The 23,486-nt window shown below is 38.3% G+C and overlaps 1 protein-coding gene across 7 annotated transcripts in view; it reads right to left on the bottom strand.

The window, feature by feature from the left end:
• Positions 1-23,486, bottom strand: part of KMT2E (lysine methyltransferase 2E (inactive)) — a 59,631-nt gene that overhangs the window by 13,173 nt on the left and 22,972 nt on the right. For 4 of the 7 annotated variants that reach the window (XM_039355905.1, XM_039355904.1, XM_039355903.1 and 1 more), the window contains 10 exons: positions 23,199-23,411; positions 19,114-19,244; positions 17,023-17,140; positions 15,266-15,375; positions 13,372-13,618; positions 9,792-9,890; positions 4,526-4,690; positions 2,937-3,245; positions 2,150-2,404; positions 1,130-1,271 (listed from right to left, as the gene is read on the bottom strand). In XM_039355905.1, coding sequence (XP_039211839.1) covers positions 1,130-1,271; positions 2,150-2,404; positions 2,937-3,245; positions 4,526-4,690; positions 9,792-9,890; positions 13,372-13,618; positions 15,266-15,375; positions 17,023-17,140; positions 19,114-19,244; positions 23,199-23,411 — 1,789 coding nt within the window. Of the gene's footprint in view, positions 1-1,129; positions 1,272-2,149; positions 2,405-2,936; positions 3,246-4,525; positions 4,691-9,791; positions 9,891-10,013; positions 10,077-13,371; positions 13,619-15,265; positions 15,376-17,022; positions 17,141-19,113; positions 19,245-19,857; positions 19,970-23,198; positions 23,412-23,486 lie in introns of those variants that run through there. The other 3 variants (XM_039355906.1, XM_039355909.1, XM_039355907.1) reach the window with 3 other exon arrangements.

The raw sequence follows: 23,486 nt of genomic DNA, 5'->3' as shown, positions 1-23,486 counted from the left end.
CAGTGGTTAGAGTGCAGTGTTACAGGCTAACTCTGCCCACCACCAGGAGTTTGATCCTGACCGGCTCAAGGTTGACTCAGCCTTCCGTCCTTCCGAGGCCGGTAAAAGGAGGACCCAGATTGTTGGGGGGCAACAGGCTGACTCTGTAAATTGCTTAGAGAAGGGTGTAAAGCTCTATGAAGCGGTATATAAGTCTAAGTACTATTGCTATTGCTATTTCTTCCTTCCTTCCTTCCTTCCTTCCTTCCTTCCTTCCTTCCTTCCTTCCTTCCTTCCTTCCTTCCTTCCTTCCTTCCTTCCCTCCCTCCCTCCCTCCCTCCCTCCCTCCCTCCCTCCCTATTCCCTTTCTCATTCTCCTTCCTGGTGGCAAAATGGTTAGAATGCAGTGTTAGAGGCTAACTCTGCCCACCGCCAGGAGTTCGATCCTGACCGGCTCAAGGTTGACTCAGCCTTCCGTCCTTCCAAGGCTGGTAAAAAAGGAGGACCCAGATTGTTGAGGGTGATATGCTGACTCTATAAACCGCTGAGAGAGGCTTACAAAAGCACAGTGGAGCGATATATAAGTGCTATTGCTACATATATACACAGACACACACACACACATTTCAAAAAGAGCCTCTCTCGCTCAGTGCTCAAGGCACAGTAAAGGTAGTCCTCAACTTACAGCACTTCCTTTAGTGACCGTTCACAGTTACAACGGTACTGAAAAAAAGGGACTTATGGCCATTTTCCACACGTACAACCACTGCAGCATCCCCAGGGTCACGTGATCAAAATTTGGACGCTTGGCAACTGACAGTTGCAGCGTCCCAGGGTGTCACGTGATCCTCTTTTGGGACCTTCTGACAAGCAAAATAAGGAAACCGGATTCACTTAACAACCACGTTACTAAATTAACCATCGCAGTGATTCGCTTAACAATTGTGTGGCAAAAAGGGTTGTAAAAATAGGGCCAAATTTCCCTAGCAACTGTCTCGCTTAGCAACAGAAATGGGGGGGCTCGATTGTGGTCGTAAGTCGAGGACCGCCAGTATATGGGCATTTGGGAAGCCGAGGCTTATGGTTTGGAAACCATAAGCCATCCCAGCCCTGAAGGTGGGATGAGGGTGAAATCCATCACTAACGTCACCTGGCAAGCAACAGCTGTCGGTCAGTAATAAGGGGCTTCTGCTCTCGCCGTTGACAACAGGACTTCTGGATCCTTCGTGGGGCGAGGAAATAAAAAACCCAACCACCGAGTTTTCTTCTTCCAGAGCTTGCTTTAACCAACGCTGCAAAACAGGAATAGTGAAAATGAGGATGAGGACGCCACCACAGGACGCTTAAAGCTCACTTTATACGTAAGCTACTGCCATCATTAAAATAAAATATGAATAATCTGCAACTCAAAACAGGGGACAAAATAAATCTAAATCGGCTTCCTGCGGTGGAATGACCACTGATTCGGTGCTGCTGCTGAAAGGCAAATGAGCCGAGGTGGCGCAGCAGTTAGAGTGCAGTACTGCAGGCCACTTTAGCTCACTGTGTTCAGCAGGTCAGCGGTTCAAATCTCACCGGCTCAAGGTTGACTCAGCCTTCCATCCTTCCGGGGTAGGTAAAATGAGGACCCAGATTGTTGGGGGCAATGTATATATATATATATATATATATATATATATATATATATATATATATATATATATATATATATATATACACACATACACACACATTGCTTACTGGTGTACACCGCTTAGAGAGTGCTTGCACTTAAAGCGGTATATAAGTCTCATAAATAAATAAACTTCATGGGGAATCCCTTGCCACTCCCTAATCCAGAAAACTGATTTATCCTTTTTTTAAAATGTTTACAACCCTACGCTATCAGATATGTTACCTTCTCTTTTTTTTGTATAAATTTTATTAGTTTTTATAGGGTTAGGAATGAGGTGGGATCGGGATTGGGGTTCGGGTTAGAATTAGGGTTGGGATTAGTTAGGGTTTTCCCCAATAACATTCTCAATATTTAGCAAACAGCCTTATGTCTGGATTCATGGGTTTAACAAGAAATAATAGATAGCAGTTAATTATCATAAACAATACGTTAATCGATCGCTCGATAGTCTTCTTCTTGCTATATATATGTATTCAAAGTTACCAGATATCTTACCTTCTTGCAGGAGCCCAGAATGCGCTCCATTGGCTCTTTCCTCCGCCGTTTTTCAGAAAGGAAGGGCGACGTAAAACGGATATAGTGCTTCGGCGTCGTGTAGACATGCGGGCTGAAAGTGAGGCCTGGCAAAGAGTTCAGCTGGGTCGCCAAGACCTCTGGGTCGGTGGTTATGCGCAGAGGCCTCTCTGAGAGGTTTTCCACGGATTTTCCCGGCTTCTCGCTCTTCTCGCTTAACCACTCGCTCACCAAGTGCTGGAACAGAAAGGGGGGGAAAAATCAGCAGAGCCCTGACTCCGTCGACAAGGTCTTCCAATGTACATTAAATTAAAAAAAAAAGGGGAGAGAAAAGACACACGGGTAACCCTCGACTACAAGGCTTTGTTTAGTGGCCGTTTGAAGCTACAGCGGCACTGAAAAAAGTGTTTTAAGTTTTTCAGACTATTGGAGCGTCCCCAGGGTCACCTGATCAAAACTCAAGACGCTTGGCAACTGACTAGTATTTATGACGGTTGCAGTGTGTCCCAGGGTCACGTGATGGTCTTTCGCTATCTTCTGCCAAGCAAAGTCGATGGGGAAGCCAGATTCACAACAACTGGGGTTACTAACTTAACAACTGCAGCGATTCACTTCACAACTGTGGCGAGAAAGGTCGCGAAATAAGGCAAAACTCACTGTCTCATTTAGAAACAGAAACTTTGAATTCGGTTTGTAGTTGTAAGTCGAGGATTATTAGCTACTTTTTTCCCCCTTCTCAAACAGGGCAGACACGAGGTTCCCCACGTACCTTTTTCGTTTTGGGGTATTTAGTGGGGCATTTGTTAAGTGCTGGGGCTTCAGGCTCAGGGACTACGTCAGCCACGGGCGTCTCTGCTTCAGGCTCGGCCGGAAGCACAGCGGTCTCGGGTTCCTGGTGCGGGGTGATCACTTCCACGTCAGGAGAGGATGGCTGGATATCCGAGCACATGCTGACGGTCCTGTGCCTTCGCCGCTGCTGCCCGATGTGCGTCCTGTTCCGGGAAAAGCTTTTTCTCTGTTTTGTCCTGTTGACTTTGGCAGGGGCTGGCTTGGTGGGGGTTTCCTCTTTCGCTGGTTCCTGGACAATTACACACAATCCAAAATTACATCATTTACACACACACCCTTCGATAAATTTTGTTTTCCCACCAAAATGAGGGAAAAAAATACATAAAGGGTAAAAATACACGTTTGGCAGTACTGCTCACACATCTTATTTAGGATCATTTTAACCTTTCTTTCTTTTTTTTTTAAACAAAATTTTATATAGGTAAGGAAAATAGGAAAAATACAGGTATGGTAAAGGGAAGGGTAAAAAGGAAAGGGGGAGGGGAAGGAAAAAGGGGATTAGGGTAAAATAAGGATAGGTACAATCACATATTTCAACAAACAAGCAACTGTCCGGTTCATAATAATGAGTAAGTATCATATTCAACCATTTTTAACAAAGCTTAAACTGTAACATATTAAAAATAATTAGTAAATACGTTAATCTATTAAGTAAACACTACTAATAAAATCACACACACACAAAAAGAAATAAAATAAAATAATAAATCCTAACAATCAAAAGTAACAAATAAAAATCAGTAAATCAGGAAAAGTAATCGTATCATCAAAATGTTAGTTAGAACTCGATTAACCTTTCTGTGCCTTGGCAGTAATATGTAATATTAATATGTAATATATATATATGTAGGTAGGTAGGTAGGTATACAAACACCCGCGAAAACCTCAGAAAACATACATATATATATATTTTTACCTTGAATGAACACCCTGTCAGCCCAGATATGGGAGAAAGAAATCTACCCGAAATAGCTATACCATTCTCTCTTTATTCTTTGTTAGCAAAACCTAAAAACTTAAATATATATATATATATATATCTGTGTGTGTGTGTGTGTGTGTGTGTGTATCTATATCTATGTCTATCTATCTGGGTATTTGGTTAAGAAAAACAGCAAAGTTCTACTTCGTCTTTCTTTTTATTTAAGTACTGTTTGCACTGATTATGATGGGCGCTAGGACTGGATTCACGTACAATTCCAAATCTCCAAATTCACTTTCTTACGCAAACATTGAGCAATACAAAAGTGGGTGAACTAGGATGAAACCACCAGTTTGATGAGCAGATGACAGAGGCTCAGGCCTTCACTGAAGTCACAGAGACTCCTGTGTGACTTGGGCTGCTCACTCTGTCTTAGCCCAGCCCACACATCACTACACTGTTGCTTAGAAAGAGCAGCGACACCCAAGTGTATTGTCCCAAGAGGTATTGGAGGGGAACAGAGCAATGCTATGCGAAAAGTATCAAAACAGGTAAGGTGAATCACTTAATAAAACGTAGGCAACTACCTGAACAAATTCCGCCTCGTTGATGATCTGGGTATCCCTACATTCTGATTTTATTTCCGTTTTGGCAGTACTGATTCTTTCCAAAGCTTGTTCTCTTCTTTTTTCTCTTTTTTCTAATCTGGCAAAAGCTTGAAGGATGGCTTCCATCTTCCGTTCTTCTCTGGTCTGAAGAATTTAACAACAACGATGCTTAAACAAGATTATACATTAAAGGACTTAAAAATACCTCCCCCCCCCAAAAAAAAGTTATTCAAAATATTATCTGCAGGTCACACTCAGATAATCGATTTTACAGAATCCACATTTTATTCCACAGTAGTGGTATGGCATTTATATTTTGACCCTGGTGCACAGGTAGGCGGTATTTACTAATAATTTATTGAAAGTTTCAGGTGATGGGGACCCAGTATGGATTAGAATTAAATGAACAATTATTTTAGATTTAAAGTAATTTAAATCTAAGTAATTTTAATAAGAAACATTTTTTCTACATGAATAGATCCATATACTATTTTTAAATGCACTGGTATTTTCACAAATACATTATGTAAAATATTATAATCTATGAATATGTTATCTCCCATCTTAATCTTCTCTATCAGAAGCCAGGTCAGATTATGCATCTATCAATGTCTGAACAACTTTCTATTTCTAGTGCTTTTACAATGACTAGGATTTAAACTTCTTAGAACATAAAAAAACATTCTGTCCTTTATTTGAGGTATACTCTCTAAGGCTCATCAGATCAGACAAATCATTACATTAAGGTAAAAATTATGTGATTACTTATGGTGGTGGTGTTTATTACAGATGTTCACAAACACACAAATTAACTCACCAAACCCCTGCATTTATGAAACTTATTCCGATTCTTCATTTATTTCATATAGGTTTTTTTTCAGAGATAGGACAAGAAGAAAATTTTAAATAAGCTAGTGTTGAGCTATTGAGATTTTTTTTTTTTTTTAACTAAAGGGGCATGATGATGACATGCCTCTGGGAGACTGACAACAACATTTCCATTGTAGCCAGGGATCACACACAGAAATTGTTGAGTGATGAGTGAAATTTTAACAAGGTAATTGTGAGGTTTTATACTGGATGAGAACAGGCTTGTGCCTCCAGGTCTTCAAGTTTCCAACAGCCCATTTTCCTCCTTTCCATGGAAATTAAAGCCCTATCAATTTCAGAAAGAAATTACACGTAGTCCTCAACTTACAACGGTTCTCTTAGTGACCATTCAAGGTTAAAACAACACTGAAAAAAGTGACTTCTGACTGCTTTTCACACTTACAACCATTGCAGCATCACTGTGGTCACAGAATCAAAATTCGGACGCTTGGCAACGGCTTCCTATTTATGACCATTGCGGTGTCCTGGGATATTGTGATCTCCTTTTGTGACTTTCTGACAAGCACAGTCAATTCACTTAACCAACTGTGTGACTAACTTAACCGCAGGGATTCACTTAATAAACTGTGGCAAGAAAAGCCATAAGATGAAGCAAAACTTACTTCACAATTAGCCACAGAAATTTTGTACTCCATTGTGGTCATAAACTGAACCCTACCTGTAGCTTAGTGCTCATTTCTCTTAATCCTGGCAACTAGTCAGAATTATTTTTCTTTATTGCCAGCAAGTATCCACCACACACAATCCCCTCAGTTGCTAATAATCCAGACAATTGGAACAGCTGGAGTTATGACCAGAATAGTTAAGTACGTCTCCACTGTAGTTCCAGAGTGAGCCCAGCCTTCAATGGCTACCTTAAAACTTTTGACTTCGTGACAGCAGCCCAACCAACGGTCCAGGAAGAGAGGATTCTATGGAAGGTAACACTTCCTGCCCTTATTTGGGCAACTACTGGCCCCTTCAGTCTTCTGACGAATCTGTTTCTTATACACAATAAATATAATTCTCTAGAAACAATAGTAAGAAGGATTCAGATCACTGTTGATGGCAACAGGATGTTCAAAGTTTTCTATACATCAACTCTGTAGATAGCTATAAGTTAAGTTGTCTTCTAGCTTCCATTTTGACAACTCTGGGCCAATACCTGTAAGATAAAATTTTCCACGATTGTTGCCAGAGAATATACAGATCTGAAAACGCTTCCCGAAGATTCTAGCAGGTGTACTTGTTTCATACATACTGGAATGCGGTCTTAGATATTAATTTGATTCAAGTGCCAATATTACCCAAACACACTCGGCTTCTACCGTTAATATGGATCTCCCTTGTATTTTGCAACACTATAAATTGTCCAGCTATTCGTTTTATTAAAATGTACTTTAAAAATTGGCTGAAAACTGAAGCCTTGGAGAGACTGGAAATATCTTCCTATTGGTTGACAGGATTATGACATCACTTCTGAATTCCCCCAGCAACTGTAGATACACACAGCCCAGAAACCACTACTGTTTTTACTCTTTGTCTGCCCTCCTTTGATAGCTCTGCTCTTACCCATCAGCCCTCAAGAAATTCTGAGTTTGTTAAGGTAAGTAAGTCGATCTTTCAGATAGGAGGAAGTCTTTCCAGCTACCGCTGTCAGAAGTTTCAGCTTCTTTATCTTCCATCTTTTTAAATTAGTTTATTGCCCATCACTTTTTCCAGCTTACAAAACCTGGTCTAGAAATGGCAGATTTTTTGAGAAACTGGGGGGGGGGGGAAGGAAAGTTACTAGATTTACGTGAAAAAATTCAATGTGTGGGTTGCTTTCTCTGACCGTAAGAACTTTCCTTGCAAATAAGCAAGCTGAGAAAGAGCATAAGTAATTAGTAGAATTATAATAAATAATACTTTATAATGAAGTATGAGAAGCCTAGGCAGAAGCTAATGTATTCTTTGTAAAAAGGTGCAAGGTAGCACCTTTTATTTAATGGCTTTAACTCAGGAGGTATGGGGAGGGGGGGGGGAAGCCAAAGTTCAAACTTGATGTGATGCTTTAATTTAATTTAATTTAATTTAATTTAGTGGTTCTCTCACCTCTGCCGAAGAAACGTCATCTTATTTTATCATCTTTACATTTCCCTTGTAAGAGTATGAAGAGAGCGTGCATTTGCTATGCCCTGCAAAGGCCTAAGTTTCTATAAACAATGATCATGAGTGAAATCAAACACTCAAAAGCTGAAGATCTTAAAATATCTCTTTTCTTGCCATCGCCCTCCTGTCAGTGCCTTATAGCCCTCATGCCACTGAGAACAGTAGTGGGGACAGCTTCTTCTGCCCAGGAGTTTAATTTACTACATGAACAGGAGCCAAACATGCACATACATGAACATGTTTTCTTTCTCAGACATTCACATGCAGGATTCTGTACTTGCTTTTCAAAACGATCTTGCAGCCCAAAGCAGCTGGAATTCCGCAAACTCTTTTGGGCTTCATTTATTAAATACAAATAGCCCTCGACGTATGTCCATGGACTGAGCCCCTAATTTCTGTCGTTAAGTGAGTTGAGCCCCATTTCACCACCTTTTTTTGCAGCAGTGGTTGAGTCAATCCCAGCAGTTATTAAATTAGCAACGTGGTGGTTAAATAAACCTGACTTCCCTGACCCCGAGACACTGCAACTGTCTTAAGTACCTGCCAGTTGCCAAGTGTCTGAATTCTGATCATGTGACCACGGGGATGCTGCAATGACGGTAAGCATGAAAAACGGTCCCAGGTCACTTTTTTCAGCGCCGCTGTAAATTTGAACGGTCACTCAATGAACTGTTGTTGTTAAGTCGAGACTATCTGTATTTATTAAATTTATTAAACGGCGGAGAAAACAGGAACGTTCTCCTATTTTCAGGGCAGGAAACAAACAAACAAACAAAATAACCCAATGGATAATGTTTCAGTGTTTCTTTCTCTCCTTCGAGGAAAACTGCACACAACGAACAGAAATGAGGGCGGATGTAAAATGCAACTGGGACCCATCTTTTCCAGACCGGAGGCCAAACTGGTAAAAGCAGAACGAAGATGTCAAGACCAGACAGACAGCAAGGAAGTCACAGACTATGGGAGTTAAGCTATAGAATAGATCTTTAATGGTAAATGTCTGATTTAAAGTAATTTAGTGCACGTAGAAAAGCTGAGGGCAACGAGGCGCCATTGCAGTACCAGAATATTGAATCTATTCAGATTTTAAACAGAAAGGGAAGGAAAACAGTTAAAACAAGAGCAAAAGCTTTAGCTGTTGAACAAAAAGAGAAAGCAAGGATAATTGCTAGTATCCCAAAGCAGACACTAAAACTGGGGAGCAACTGCAAAGGAAGGGCAGCAATCAGGAGTCTAAGATCAGTATGATAGATAAAATTATTTCCTGAAAAGATAAGCTGAAAGGGTTTGGCTGATAACGCCTCAGTGTTTAAACTAGGAGGAATATCTTTAAGCAGAAAAGCACTAAGTATTGTGTAGAGTAGCTTAGGAAAAAAAAAAAAAACACCTGTTGTAACTATTAAGGATTTATTAATTTTGTGAGAAGAGAATGCAAACCTAGAAAAATAAGAGGGATACACACCAGGCTCTGTAATAGACTCAGAGGCCAAGAAAGAAGATGAAAATAGTTTTAAAAAACACCTCCTACTTTTAAGTATACAGATATGGATTGATATGCCATCAAGTAGCTATCGTTTGGAATAAATGATTTTAAGTCTATTTTAATCTTTAAATGGAGACGCTTAAACTGCTTCAATTTTGCTCCGTTGCTATTGAAATAGTCTTTTTCTTGTTTTCGCAGGTCTTCCTTTTGTTAATAAAATCTAAGTTGTTCAGGCTATCTTCAAAGCGCCTCTGTATTTCACTAAATAATATTCAGCATGTTTAAACATATTAAAAGACAAGTATCTGGGATCTCCTGTTCAGGGACTCCTGACTTTATAGCGACGTTTGTTTTCTATTATTGTGAGAAGTATATTCATAACTAGTTTTGAAAACGGGGCTCTTTCTGACCGTGGCCAAGCAAAATAGGTTAAAATAATAATTTAAAAAAATATATAGAAAGTATTTTCAGAGGCTGACAGGGCATCGGATACAGGAAATCATTCAGAAAAAAAAAATCCTTGAGAAAATATACACGACTTTTTCAAAAATCACAGAACCCAAAAAACAGAAACACACACACACACAAAGATTTAAATAGAATTAGCACATATCAAGGAGCAGATTTCAAATATTCTCAAACGCTAAGTACCTAGGAGAGGCAGCAATGATTAGCATGGGAAGAGCAGCTGTCACTCATCTTTAGTGACAGCTTTAAGCGGCTACTAGCTTCCCAACTTACCATCTTCCTCTTCCTTTCTGCAATCTGCTCCTCTGATTCCATTTCTACTTCACTGCTAATAGGAGTTTTTTCTTCTATATCATCAATAAAATCTGGCTCCTGAAAGATGGAAATGACTGCTTTTACAGAAGCTCTACTACTACTACTACTGCTGCTGCTGCTGCTGGTGGTATAACCTAAGGAACTCTACGATACTAGTGCTGCAATCCTATACACACTTACCTGGGAGTAAGTCCCACTGAAATCATTAGGACTTGCTTCTGAGTAGACAGGAATAGGATTGCACTGTAAAAAAAATCTCATGTCACAGCAAATGCACGACAGGATCGAACACGCAGCTGCAACACATTTAACAGCCCACTCAATTAATAACCTAGATCAGTGTTTCTCAACCTTGACCATTTTAAGGCATGTGGACTTCAACTCCCAGAATTCCACAGCCAGCAGTGCTGACTGTGGAATTCTGGGAGTTGAAGTCCACATGCCTTAAAATGGTCAAGGTTGAGAAACATTGACCTAGATCAAAGAGAGCTTTCGAAGGTCCAAAAGCATCTTGGATATCTTTGCCTACTAAACAGCGAAGATTGACTTTTAAAAACTTTAGCCTTTCAATATTATTTTAGCAAGTGGTTAACTCGAACGTGTAAAATATTTCGTTTTGTTTAAGATTAATTTACAGCTTGAAAACTGGTAATGTGCATCAAAATTTTGTTATTAGTTAACTAACTTCATATGCTTCCAGTTGTTTTACTAACAGTGCAATCCTATACATTTTCCCCCATCCCACTAAATATTTACAAGGCTTTAACATTAGTGATGGGGACAAAATTATCTAGTGAGGAATTTCTCACAAACTGCATTTAATAGGGTATCATATTTATAGCTATTTTAATTGTATTAAACATATTATAATAATTCATATCATTTCTCCTACCCTGAAAAACCTCAGAGCTAATTTATATATCTATCAATTTTTTTTAAGAGTATACATATTGGATATAAAGGAACTAATAATGACAGATTAACATTATGTATCATCCATCAGTTTACTAGCAAAAATTTATAGTTGCCAAAATAAAACAAAAACCAAGCATGGTACACCAGTCAGCCTATTTTCACTCTCATCCTGTGCACTTTATCTGCATTACAATTCTTATCAAAACTGGGAGGGCAAACTTTTTTTCCTTTACATGTTCATTTTTATCTTGTTTAGTGCCATTTACATAAAAAAAATGGGATTGCTGAGATGCTGTGGGCTTACTTGCAGGAATCTCAAGTGCTTTCCTATATTTCCTTTTTTTTAAAAAAAAAAAACCCACAAACCTCCACAGCCAGTTGCTTGCCTTCCAACTAGGAGTAACTGGCTTAATATTTTAAGTTCTCTTTCTGGTTTTTAGTGGGTGATACACAGCAGTGATGTTGTGTGTACGTGCATACACACCCACCCACCCATTTGTTTAAGCCGTGAATTCAAAGGAGGATGTCTGAGAGGCATTTAACAAGTGCTATATCCCATCATGGGAAAAAAAAAGAGAGAAAAGGACCATTTTTTTTGCAATATGTGATATGTCTTTCCTGGATGAGTAAGCTGAATACACTGTTGCTATAGATCCGTGTTTGTAGGAATCACATGCTGTACCATGTGGTCTACAACAATTCGCTGCGGGGCAAGAGTCACACTAATATCAAAGAAACAGTGGAATAAGAATCGTTAAGGAAAAGATGCCAAAGGAGGGACAAAATGGAAAGTGAATGACAAAAGTTAAAATATTTTTTAAAAATTATTTTAACGAATAATGAAATTGAATTGTTGAATTGTCCCGCAGCCAAGTTGGCCCGTTCCATGTACCACGTACAGTTGGCCGAAAGGCAAAAACAACAGCCTTGAAGATGCAGATGGGCACCCTCAAAGACAACTAATGCAAAATAATACATAGCTTGCTTCACGCTGACATTTTCTTTCCGCGTGACATTGGCCAGGTTCATATGTAAGCTAGAAGTAGAACTCTATCTGGCCATGAAAAGGGACTGGGTCTGGGTCTGTTCCATCAAATCTGGTTCCTCCAAAGAGCAGTCACGGCTGGCTGACTTATCAGGAATAAAGCGAGATGCCCTAGGCTCCCATCATTAGCAGTTGTTTAACTATCTCAAAGTTTCGCAAGTTACTCGTACTAGGGTTCTTGGGCTTGCTGCTCTTAACAAACCAGGAATGCCAGTCTCAAACAAGGGAGACAGGACACTCTACTTTTTATTCCTGGTTCATTTTATCCACCAGTAAAGACTGTGTGCACAGGCAGGAACTAATTCCCAGTATATCCAGTTTCTTCAGAATTCTGACTTAATAGTTTCTGTTTTGCTCAAAGCAGCACTGCTTTTATTTCCTGCGAGCGTTGTGTGTGCGCGTGTGTGTATTGTTAACTATATCAGGCACGCTGACACAAGTTCTCTCCTGTTTTTCCTAATCAGCAAGTAAGAATATTGTTTTTTAAAAATGCCAAATAACGTGACTTGATGATTCTAGTTGCAACATTTTACACAAAAGTCATCTTTTCAGAACTACAAATCGTAATTAGAATCTGTTTATAAATGATTGGACCTCCTGCTGGCTTTGTCCTCTGAAAGATAAATACCCTTCACAAAACTATTCTTAAGTCCTGGATTCTGGTTCAATTCCAAACTTCATTACCAATTGGGGTGGTGATTGTGTACATGTCTTATTATTTAAAATATTAAGGCAGATTCTGGACTGTGTGGGTAAATCTAGAAAACTCCCTTGCATTAAAATAATCTCTACATATCTGTAATTTCTCATCTTGAAGGCTAACCCCCTAGAACAGTGGTTCTCAACCTTTTTAATGCCACGACCCCCAACCGGTCTTAAGTCGAGGACTACTCAACCGGTCGTAAGTCGAGGACTACTCAACTGGTGCAGCACCGTTTGCACAATGGGACTTTTGGCGGGCTCAGCAGGGCAGAGACAGCCTGGACAATTCCTATTGGCTTTTGAAAGCCAATAGAATTAGACTCTATTCAAGAGAGTCTATTCTATTGGCTTTCAAAAGCCAATAGAATAAAAGGGAGCAGCACAGCTAAGGAAAAGGGGGGAAAAAATGGCAGACTGCGTTGTTTGGCGACCCCCGTGAAATGGTCGTTCGACCCCAAATGGGGTCCTGACCTAGAGGATGATCTGATCAATCAAAGCACAGCATGATAGATATCCTTACACCAGTGATCTGCAAAAGTATTCAAAATGAGCTCCTGCTGTATAATGATGGAGCTCAACAAGAACGGTTAATTAAGGTGGAAGAAATCAGGGATGATTTAAATTAGTCCCTTTATTTTAGAAAAGGCATCAGAACCCATTTTCTTTGTAGGCTCAGGGTCCAAACCAAAAACATACCACACTCCTTAACCCCACACTGTAGGCCTGCCAATTCCCACTTTTGTGAGATACCCTATACTGTAAACATGGTACACAAGAAGTTTTTTAAAAAAAAAACAACAACTACCCTGCTTTTGCTGAAGTTTTTCTATGTGAGAAGACTAACCACAGGACGACGACGATGACCCCCCAAAATACCTGATTATTTGAGATCGACAATCGAAGGGGAGAAAGCTTCCTCTGTCGGTTTTCTGGAAACTTGGTTTTGCCCGTCGCGCCTTCACAATCCAGCGTGATGTTCTGGTTTTGGGTTTCCTTCTCCTTTTTCCCCTTTTTCCTTCTGGTTTCATAACCTGTATTTATAGTTTCAGCAGGCTCGGAGGGACGCTTCAATACCGGGCATTCAGGGTTTTCTTTGAGGCAAGCACAGTCCACTTTGTATTTGCTTGTTTAAAAGGAAAAAAAAAAAAAAAGGGGGGGGAATTGACATAAGAAAAGCTTGTGGCTACGATTAGGAGATTTTTCAAGTAAACACACAAATGGAAGCCTAACTCTTTTTTACAACTACTCAAAATTGAACATCATTATATTAATAATAATAATAATAATAATATAGTTGGGAAGGGACCCTGGAGGTCTTCTAGTCCAACCCCCTGCTCAGGCAGGAAACCCTATACCATGTCGGACAAATGGCTGTCCAGTCCCTTCTTAAAAACTTCCAGTGTTGGAGCATTCACCGCTTCTGGAGGCAGGTTGTTCCACTGGTTAACTGTCAGGAAGTTTCTCCTTCTTTCTAGGTTGCTTCTCTCCTTGATTAGTTTCCACCCGTTGCTTCTTCTCCTGCCTTTAGCGGCTTTGGAGAATAGCTTGACTGCCTCTTCTTTGGGACAGCCCCTGAGATATTGGAACACTGTTATCATGTCCCCTTTCGTCCTTCTCTTCGTTAAACGAGACATACCCAATTCCAGCAACTGTTCCTTGTATGTTTTAGCCTCCAATCCCCTAATCATCATTTGCTGCTCTTCTCTGCACTCTTTAATGTCACCTTTCTGACAGTAATCCTGGTGTCACGCTTGTTGCCAAATTTTGCAGTGCTCTTTCTAGAGTCTCAACATCTTTTTTACATCGTGGTGACCAAAAGCGGATGCAGTATTCCAAGTGTGGCCTCACCAAGGCCTTGTAAAGTGGTATTAACACTTGACGTGGTCTTGATTCTATCCCTCGGTTAATGCAGCCCAGCACTGAGTTGGCTTTTTTTTTTTGGCAGCTGTCACACACAGGTGGCTCATATTTAAGGGATTGTCCACTAGGACTCCGAGGTCCCTCTCACAGTTACTACTACTGAGCAAGGTAGCACTTATACTGTACTTGTGCATTTGGTTTTTCTGGCCTAAAAGTAAGTAGAACCTTACTTTTTTCACTATTGAATTTCATTTGGTTAGTTAAACAGACTAGCAACTTTGATGAATGCTATGATCAAGTCAAATCAATCCACTATAGGATATTCACTGATGGGTATGGACTATGATTTATCGCACTGGTCAAAGACAGGTTGATAAGATTGACCGGTCCATCCAACTGGTTTCTGTGCTTGAAGGAAGCCAGAATCCTAGTTGCCCTTTCCTTGTCTAGCTTCTTATAACCATTATACCAGTTCTCTCAAAATTTCTAAAAGACAATCAAATTGGTATTTTAAATCACAATTTAGATTCAGTGAAACTTTCACTGTACTGCCAAAAAGAAAGATGAGGATGAAAAAAAGATTATAATATGTCTAGAGTGACCAAAGGTTTTGGGATTCATGTTACTAATATTAACTATGCTCCAGTGTTCACTGGCTACATCATTTTGTGATATGGTGTGCGAGCTCTCAAAGGAAGCATCTGGCAATTTAGCTGCATTGCGAAATCTAATATTGGTACCTGTATTACAATCTAATGATACAAATTATACTAAACATTTTTTGCTTACTTTTATGAGTCTGCGTTTAATCCCTAGATTATGACAATACACAACTGAAAAAAAATATTGATGATTAATATAATCACCCGTGAATATGTCAGCAGCACCTCTGAAGCACAGCATTACTTACCAATTTCCATAATCAAAATCAAACGCTATTGTTATTTCTGTTCCCTTTGGAATGTCCTGGGTGGAGTAGATATAAAGGTGAATAGTTCCATCTTCAATGGCATGTCTAACCTAGATGGGGAAAAAAACCAATATTTTAACATAAGAGTATTTTATGTGTTTTAAATATAGATTTATTCCAAATATAGACTTTTATCGTCTTATTGCTTTGGTAAAATCCTCTGTTCCAAAGTAGGGGAGGGCAGGCATAATAAGGTCATTTTATATCTTTAATGAAATAAATATAGTCTGTTCATAAAGTATATACAACCACGTAGCATCATAAAGAACTCTTAAATTCCACGTTCAATGACTCAAAATATTTCATTAATTTCAGTTGCCTAGCAAGCAGGGAAGGAAACTTCTCAGTTGGGGCCTGTCAAGAATGCATGAGCCACTCGGAATCAGTTATTTAAAAAAAACTAATTTAGCTAGCGTCAGTATTTAGGGAAAGCAAGGAAATGAAAAAAATTACACATTTATATTCCTAAAATCGATTGTTCCAGTTACCAGGTTTGAAACAGTACAATATTAATTTTTAAAATCAAGCCAATTCCAGCAGCTTTGTCGACTTTCTTTCCAGTTACAAACACAAAGACACAATACCTTAAAAAAAAACAACAACAATTTCTTGGAAATGAAAGTTGTATTTTATACATTTCTGTACTTTTTTTCAACCGTTAATTTGAAACAAGCTTTTGCACCTCAGATGTTTGCTTGTGAGGGAAGGGATAATGGTGCAATATTTTGGTTTAATATATCTTGGAAGAATTCTCAAATTGCCATAACAAATACGGGGTTATGTCCTCATTCTATGCCTGCATGAAGGCTTGCATAAGCAGGACACAAATGAATTCAGTTTTTCTAGAATTTCTACTGAAACACTAGCCCAAATTTTAATACAGGCTTTCAATTTCCATATCCTACAAATTCAGTTCAATGGGAAGTTTAATTTTATTTAAGAATTTAGGATGTTATCTAAGGTACAGTACCAATGACAAATGTAAAAAAGATTCCTAACTTAAGAAGAGTAAGGAAGCAGACAAACTCAAACTTGTTTACCCTTATTTTCTCCAAAAGAAATACCACCCAAAGCCAATAATAAAGTCTCCTTCCTTCCCATCAATAAATATTAAGAATTATCACACCTATGCCAGTCAACTCATTAATACAAAAACATCTTTTTCATATTCAACTGTGAATGACGACGGTCAATAAGTAACTCATATTCTCAATTTCATTCCTTCTGGCCTTGTTTCCTTTACAAGTTCAGATACATTATTTGCTCAGAATATTGTTCCCTGCATCTGATAAAGTAAATGACACTATACTGCATCTGCATTCTTGAAAAAGTCCCGAAACTCTAATTTTGCTGCATTAGATTCATAGCTAACCCTAACCCTTGGTTTTAGAATTTGGGGGGTGGTGGTGGTGGTGGTGGTGGATAATATTGCCTTCTCTTCTGCTATATTAATAAAACAACGTACCAGCTTTAGTGATCTAATTACAGCACAGTATAGCATAGTAATACCATACACATTCTTGTCTCATTTTATAATAAACATAAGGTTCTGTAACTTGAGCTTACATTCCCTGAAATGTTCAAAACTGGAAAATATTTTAATTCCTGGAAAACAGCTACACACAGCTGGGTCAAATTAAGACTGGCTTGTTGAACAGAACTTTATTAGGTCATATTTATAAATAAGAAAAGCCTACCTCGGCATTAGGTGTACAAGAACGTCTGATAAATCGAGCTTCGTTTCCGAAGGTTCTTGCATCCACACACATTTCCAGCCCGTGAAATTTAGAATAGAACAGAACAAAGGGGTAGGGCCTAAAAACCAATGATAAGAAACAACCTGTTGTCACAGTGAAAATATTTTTAAAAATAACTAAAAGTTACTTCGTTTTTCAAATGTGTAGACAAGCAGGTACCACGGAGAAAACATGTCACAATGTTATATAGGCTGCTGAAACTTTGGGGTGGGAAGTTTCACTGCAAGCTTTTGTTTATTAGTTCAGAACTATGATCAAAGTGGGACTTTTCGGGCAGGCTGAAACAACCCACTCCAATCTATTAACCAAGCAATTGCTAAAATTATTATGCCGTGGTTAATAGTATTGTCCAGAAAATTTTAAAAAAAACAAACAAAACTCAACCATCATCCTTCCCTGCCACATTTGCCATGGTTACCATCCGTGACGAAGAGAATTAAAGGGGGAAGATCTGTTGGGATCAATGTCTCTTCTTTAGTACACTTATAACATGTTGTTTATAAATGACTTCATGATAGTTTTATACTATAAAAGTTGAATTTAATTCCTGGTAACTTTGGGATTCATACACACAGACTTCTTGACAAGGTACTTACAGTATGAGGTTGCTTGCTACCTGTGTTTTTTTTGGGGGGGGGGGCGGGTGTCTGTTTTTTTTTTAAAATTCAATTAAAGGTCAAATGTTATGAGGCTTCATAAGATAATAAACTTAAAAAGCAGCATCATAAATGATCTTTTTCATTCACATCAGCATCGAGAAAATTGGCATGATCTTGCTTTGACCTGCACTTCAGTTGCCATTATTGGAACTAAGGAAGAATTCTATTTTACATCAGATTCACTGCTGACTTTCCTGGCCACTCTAGGGCTATTTTGATTTGGGCAGAAGGCTGGCACGTTAGCCTAATTGCCCTGTTTTCTGAAAGGCAATCAAGCCAAGTAGCTCCTCAGAGTTTTAATGAATGAGAAAGCTGTACATGTAGAGGCTGGCTTAGGAAGTTTAAGGTTTTGTTGACTTTGTTTCGGTTTTGTGGTTCACGTTTTTTCATATGCCAGGAATCCTTGTGGAATCAGCATATATAAATGCCGTAAATAAAACATTTCAAGAATGTTAGACAGAGAGAGAGAGAGCTGCTTTAGCATCTACTAGATGGGTGGTTTGTTGTTTTTTTTAAAAAACTCAAAGTGAAGATTTGTATTTTTGCTTTGCTGATTAGCTTCCAATCATTCCGTTAAGACATTTCTTAATAAAACCAAAATATAAACTTAAACAGAGAAAGGAAACCACTACTATTTATTCATTTAGCATGCTTAGTGAGAATGACTTTTTTTTTCTTGACAAATAGGGAGAAAATTAAAAAAAATGAAACAGTAAGGTATGTCATTTAAATACAAGTGTCCAGAAGAAAATACACTTACCGTGTGATAGCCTTTTTTCTAAGTATGAAGTATGCTAAATCTGTCTGAATTATAAAATTTATCATATCAATCCTTGTGATTATCACTAATTAATCGAATCTAGCAGAAAGGTATTGAGATCTACTCAGGCAGTGTATAACATCTGCTGTAATGTCTTTTCTTTGAAGTTGCCTGTTTCTTTCATAAGCAGCTTTAATTTTACGTTTGCTAAGTTAATGACTATCTACATGCAGCTTTTACTTTTCATTCGCCAGGCAACATGTGGAGAATGCAAGTCAGTCAAAACAAGCAACTTCAAATGATGGTACCAGACTGAGGCATAGTGATAAAAATATTGAGACAAATGGCAAAAAAAAAAGTTTAAAAGGCTGGAGGAGATAAAACTGTGTATGTAAAATAGAAATGAGAAGGAACAATGCTGTCTAATTACCAAAGTGAATGACAATAGCTACTTCAGATTTCAAAAGCTGACTGAGATGGAAAGTGTAGACCAGGTGAAAAATGTATTTAATTTGCTTGATAATTGGTAATATGTTTACGAGAGAGAAGGGAGGGAGAGAATAAACTGAAGAAGGCTAAATAATGTTATAACAAGATTTTAGAGAAAGGTACCTCTTAAAGAAATATCCATTAGCTTCAAATTGTTCCCTCAGCATGAATTTTCCGCGATATTCAATAATAAGTGCATCAGGAGGCAAGTCTTTGGCAGCTTTTAGGATTTTCTTATTTTTTTGAATATAGCTCTAAAAGGAGAAAAGAAAAAATTAAGAATCTTATTAACTGGCACACCGATACAGATATAATGTACCCTTTTACAGAACAACTTGGTAATTACAAATGTGTTTTCTTTCTTTTTTCTTTCTTTTTTTTAAAAAAGCTAATTGATTTTATTCCTGGAAGGGCAAATTACACCAGACTTTGATTGTTATATTTACACAGGCATCTTAATTTACATATTGGAAAGGACAACAACTCGAAGGCATGTATAAATACTATAAAACTGAAAATCAAGGCAAACTTTTTTTTTTTCCAGACTGGGTGGGTGGGTGGGTGGAGCCTCTTCCCTTAAAGATGCTTCACGCCATCTTATTAAAAGGCCAGAACTGAGGTGGCAGAAGGAATGAAAAAAAAAACACATGAAATATGCAGTCTCTTTTACATTTTGCTAACCAGAGCAAAAAGGACAGGTGCCAAATAAGATACATTTCAACAAAAAAAAAAAAAAATGCCAACATGCGGATTCTTAGGCAAAGGGAATTGCGTCTGCATTTTGGGCAGCCTTTAGGGGTGGGAATACGCCGCCTTGCTAAGAAAAAGTCTTACTGTACTCTGACACAACAACTAAGGAACTCACACCTCTGGTAATTGTGTCACTTCTGATCAAAAGAGAATTGGCCTATATTTAGGCGAAGGTCTCTGCAAGCAGGGACATTCCTCCAAGGAGTGCGTCACGTGCGCCATGCTGATGCTAGAGAGAAAGAAGCAAAGATGCTTCTTATTACAAGAGCTGAGAATGTCACTTTTCCTTTATTGCTTAGTCTCTTTTCTACCGACATTAAATTGATCAAATAGCTTGCAGATCCCTTCCATAGACTGCATGACACGTAGTCTGGCTGGCATAATTTTTGCACTCTTTATTTTCTCATAATTAACTGTCAAGGAGCATTTACTTGGCATTGGGAGGGGGGGAAATACTGCAGGATATATTTGAAGGTAGATTAGCTTCAAGTGTGTACAAATCAAATAGATAGCACAGGGGGGTCTTCAAACGTGGCCCTTTTATGACTTGTGGACTTCAACTCCCCTGCACGCTGGCTGAGGAATTCTGGGAGTTGAAGTCCACAAGTCATAAAAGGGCCAAGTTTGAAGACTCCTGAGTTAGCACCTTCCTAGCCATTTATAACCAATCGCATACAATGAACTAGACAAAACATTAAGTGCTTAAGCATACTGGCATATTGTGCATCTATAGTTTCAGCAAAAAATTACAAGTCTGTTTATAGCCAGGTCATTTGACAATACAGATGGGTTCCAAGGTATTGGTTGTTTGTGTCGAAAGTACCATTGTTTCTATCCAAGTAATGGCTTCCTCCAGGGCTAAATGGCTATCTATTTATATTTATGACCGCTCTCGTAAAATGCATTACATATCCCAAATTGGATTAATCCTGAAATTTGCCACTGCAAAACAGGAGAACATGCATTCAAGAAAATCAACAGAGATGTGTAAGAATCCCACTGTGTATTGCTTCTACTCTGAACAAAGCAGTCCTTCTAAGACAGAGGCAATTCTGTCAAGCTATGTTGACAAACTAAACTGGCATTGGGTGTTTGGCCAATGAGGATCCTTTCAGAAATTATAGCAACATGGTGGAAGTAAAAATGCAGTCAAAAGGAAATAAATTTTGGTCACTACAATTTTCCTGATTCCCCTGAGTCTATCGTTTTGTGGAAACGGAGGCCTGCATACACTACCAGAGCCAATAATTGGGATGTGCAAAAATATTCTGCGCACAACAGCTGGTTTTAGACAGTTGTGCCTGAACCGAAACATGCCCATTTGGGCTGATTTGTTCCATGGACAGAACAAAATGGTGCATGTTCCATTCCTGATAAAAGGGGTTGGGAAGACTTGAGAAAGACAAAACAATCCTGGGAAGCTTAGTAATACAGGTAGGGTGGTAAAATATGCTATGTTGGGACTCCATTGTCTGTGGTTTGATAGGAGAAAAAATGCTGGGAGTAAATAAGACAGCTGCTAGGATATGCTGGGATATGAGGAGTGGTAACTGAAAGGAAGATCAGAAAACCAGGGATTTAGTAGGCCAGTTGGATGTGCTGTTAGATGCAATGGAGACCATTTTTCCCCTCTTTGCTCTCTCTAGATTTTGCCAAAACCTGGAACAACCTAAGCAATTCAGGCTTGGATTTGGTTCTGCCAAACCACAGGCTAATCTGAAACAGCTCAACAAAACCTTTAGAATGCAAATGTTTGTCCCAAGTTCAAAACATTTAGCACGGAAGCTAACATCTACGTAACTTTTGGCCCAAACTTTGTTTAAAATATTTTATCAGTATCTTTTGTTACAATTTGTAAGTAAATGTTATTTTTCAATACTTAAATATGGATTTATTGTCCATATTTTATGACTTTGACATCATTGCACCACTGAAAAACAAGCTTATGGGTTTCAATTCTTTTTCAGTTTTACTAGTGAAAGAGACTGAAAAATGCTAAGACGTCTTTGTTTCGATCAATGGTGTTTAAAATGAATACAGCAGCAAAGGGTTTTGAAGGATCCTTTAATTAAAATGTAGTATTTGCTCACTTTTGATCTCAATTTTTTAATTTAAGACTATGTCTGTATTTTTCATATTCACGTTTTATACTGTGAGCTACCCAGGGTCAAAGAAGAACACAACTCTAAATCTAATAAATAAAATGTAAAAAAAAAAACAAATGCTCCATCTATATGTTATTTTCCATATGTATATATATTGATTTCTTGATTAGCAGCTGACAGATCAGGCATGTTAATGCTCAGCTGGGGTGGCTGAAATGCTATTTGTGTCATTGAAATTGAGATGGTCACACAGTTTTGAATTGTCCTATCTGTCACCTTGGAGGATGGAGTTAATATTCTCTAATTACAAATTGTCTGGACCAATTATAGCAGACAATTGTGTGCCTCACTTTAAACGATCAGGACTGTAACATTTCTGTGCCACAGAAATGGAAGGCAGAAATTCCTGGATCTTAAGATAACCTAAGCCAAATAGGGTTTTATCATGGATATTTTTACATTTTAATATTGCTTCTTATTTTTCAGTTAATCCATAAATTCTCCAATAAATAACTAAAGATGTGTTTTCAAGGACATTACACATGTAATAGTATACATGCAAGTTGTTTTCTTCCATTCCCTTATCATTTTTTTCAATACTTATGAATACACACATAAAATCATAAAATATATGATTGAAATGTCTTTGGCAATGATAAACACATCAGAATATGGATTGAGAGCTTCATTGAGGTTTAAAATGGAAATGAAAACAGTGTAAGCTTCATTTTGTTACAGAATCTTATTACATTTCTTGCCAGTTCTTTCTTGTATATCAAAAAAACATCTATTTTCTCCTAGTTATGTTGAAGTGTTCTTAATATTAAAGGAAACCATTTGTGAATGAGTCATAGGCTAACCAGACTCTCACAATTCCATCTCCAACAACTTCTGCATGACACAAAATGACTGTCAGCTACCGATAGTGGCTGAAAGCTTTAATTCTCCATTTTACTCAGTTATTTTTCTACTTCGAAGTTAAGAGATAAAGCTATTTAATTTTGTAATGGTTCTGTGGATAATTAGAATTTAATCTTCCATAAAACCGTGAACACTTTTATTAATGCTTGTGTACCTTAAAACATCGGTTTGTAGTATTATTTATTGCAGTCTATAAATAAATTGTAAAGTATTTATTGTGATAATTGAAAGTCACGACTGGAAACCGTTCCCCACCAATAGCTGGCTATTTTAGAAAGTAAATAAACCCATGACAAATAAATAAATAAATAAATGACTGCTCATTAGGAAGGGGGAAGCCACACCTTCAATACCATGATATTTGGCATAAGGAAATGCAAAAATTTTAACGCTACGTTAAATTAAAAGTTCTTCCAAGATGCATCCATGTACCTCTATTGGAGGTTTGAAGATGGAGTTGCTGGTGACCATTTCTTTTTTTTCATCTCCATTTCCTAATCTCAAAACTATTCGCTGGGCCTCTCTCTGAACACCTTCACTGTACTGATTGTTGCTTGCCTCTTCGTATCGGTCCATCCATGCCTTGATTTTAGTTTCCCACCCAAAGTTTGAAATATCAGAAGGATCGATCTCCGGAGCCGAGCCCTACGTGAAAAATAGAGAGACAGACGTAAATGGAGGGCATGTTTTCGGAGCCAGGTTGACTCAAAACATCCGTGA

Source organism: Crotalus tigris, unplaced genomic scaffold, assembly GCF_016545835.1.
Source record: "Crotalus tigris isolate CLP2741 ecotype Arizona unplaced genomic scaffold, ASM1654583v1 scf7180000018773.180596, whole genome shotgun sequence".
Lineage (NCBI taxonomy): Eukaryota > Metazoa > Chordata > Lepidosauria > Squamata > Viperidae > Crotalus > Crotalus tigris.
The sequence above is the reverse complement of the archived record's forward strand: the minus strand, read 5'-3'. Positions and strand labels throughout refer to the sequence as shown.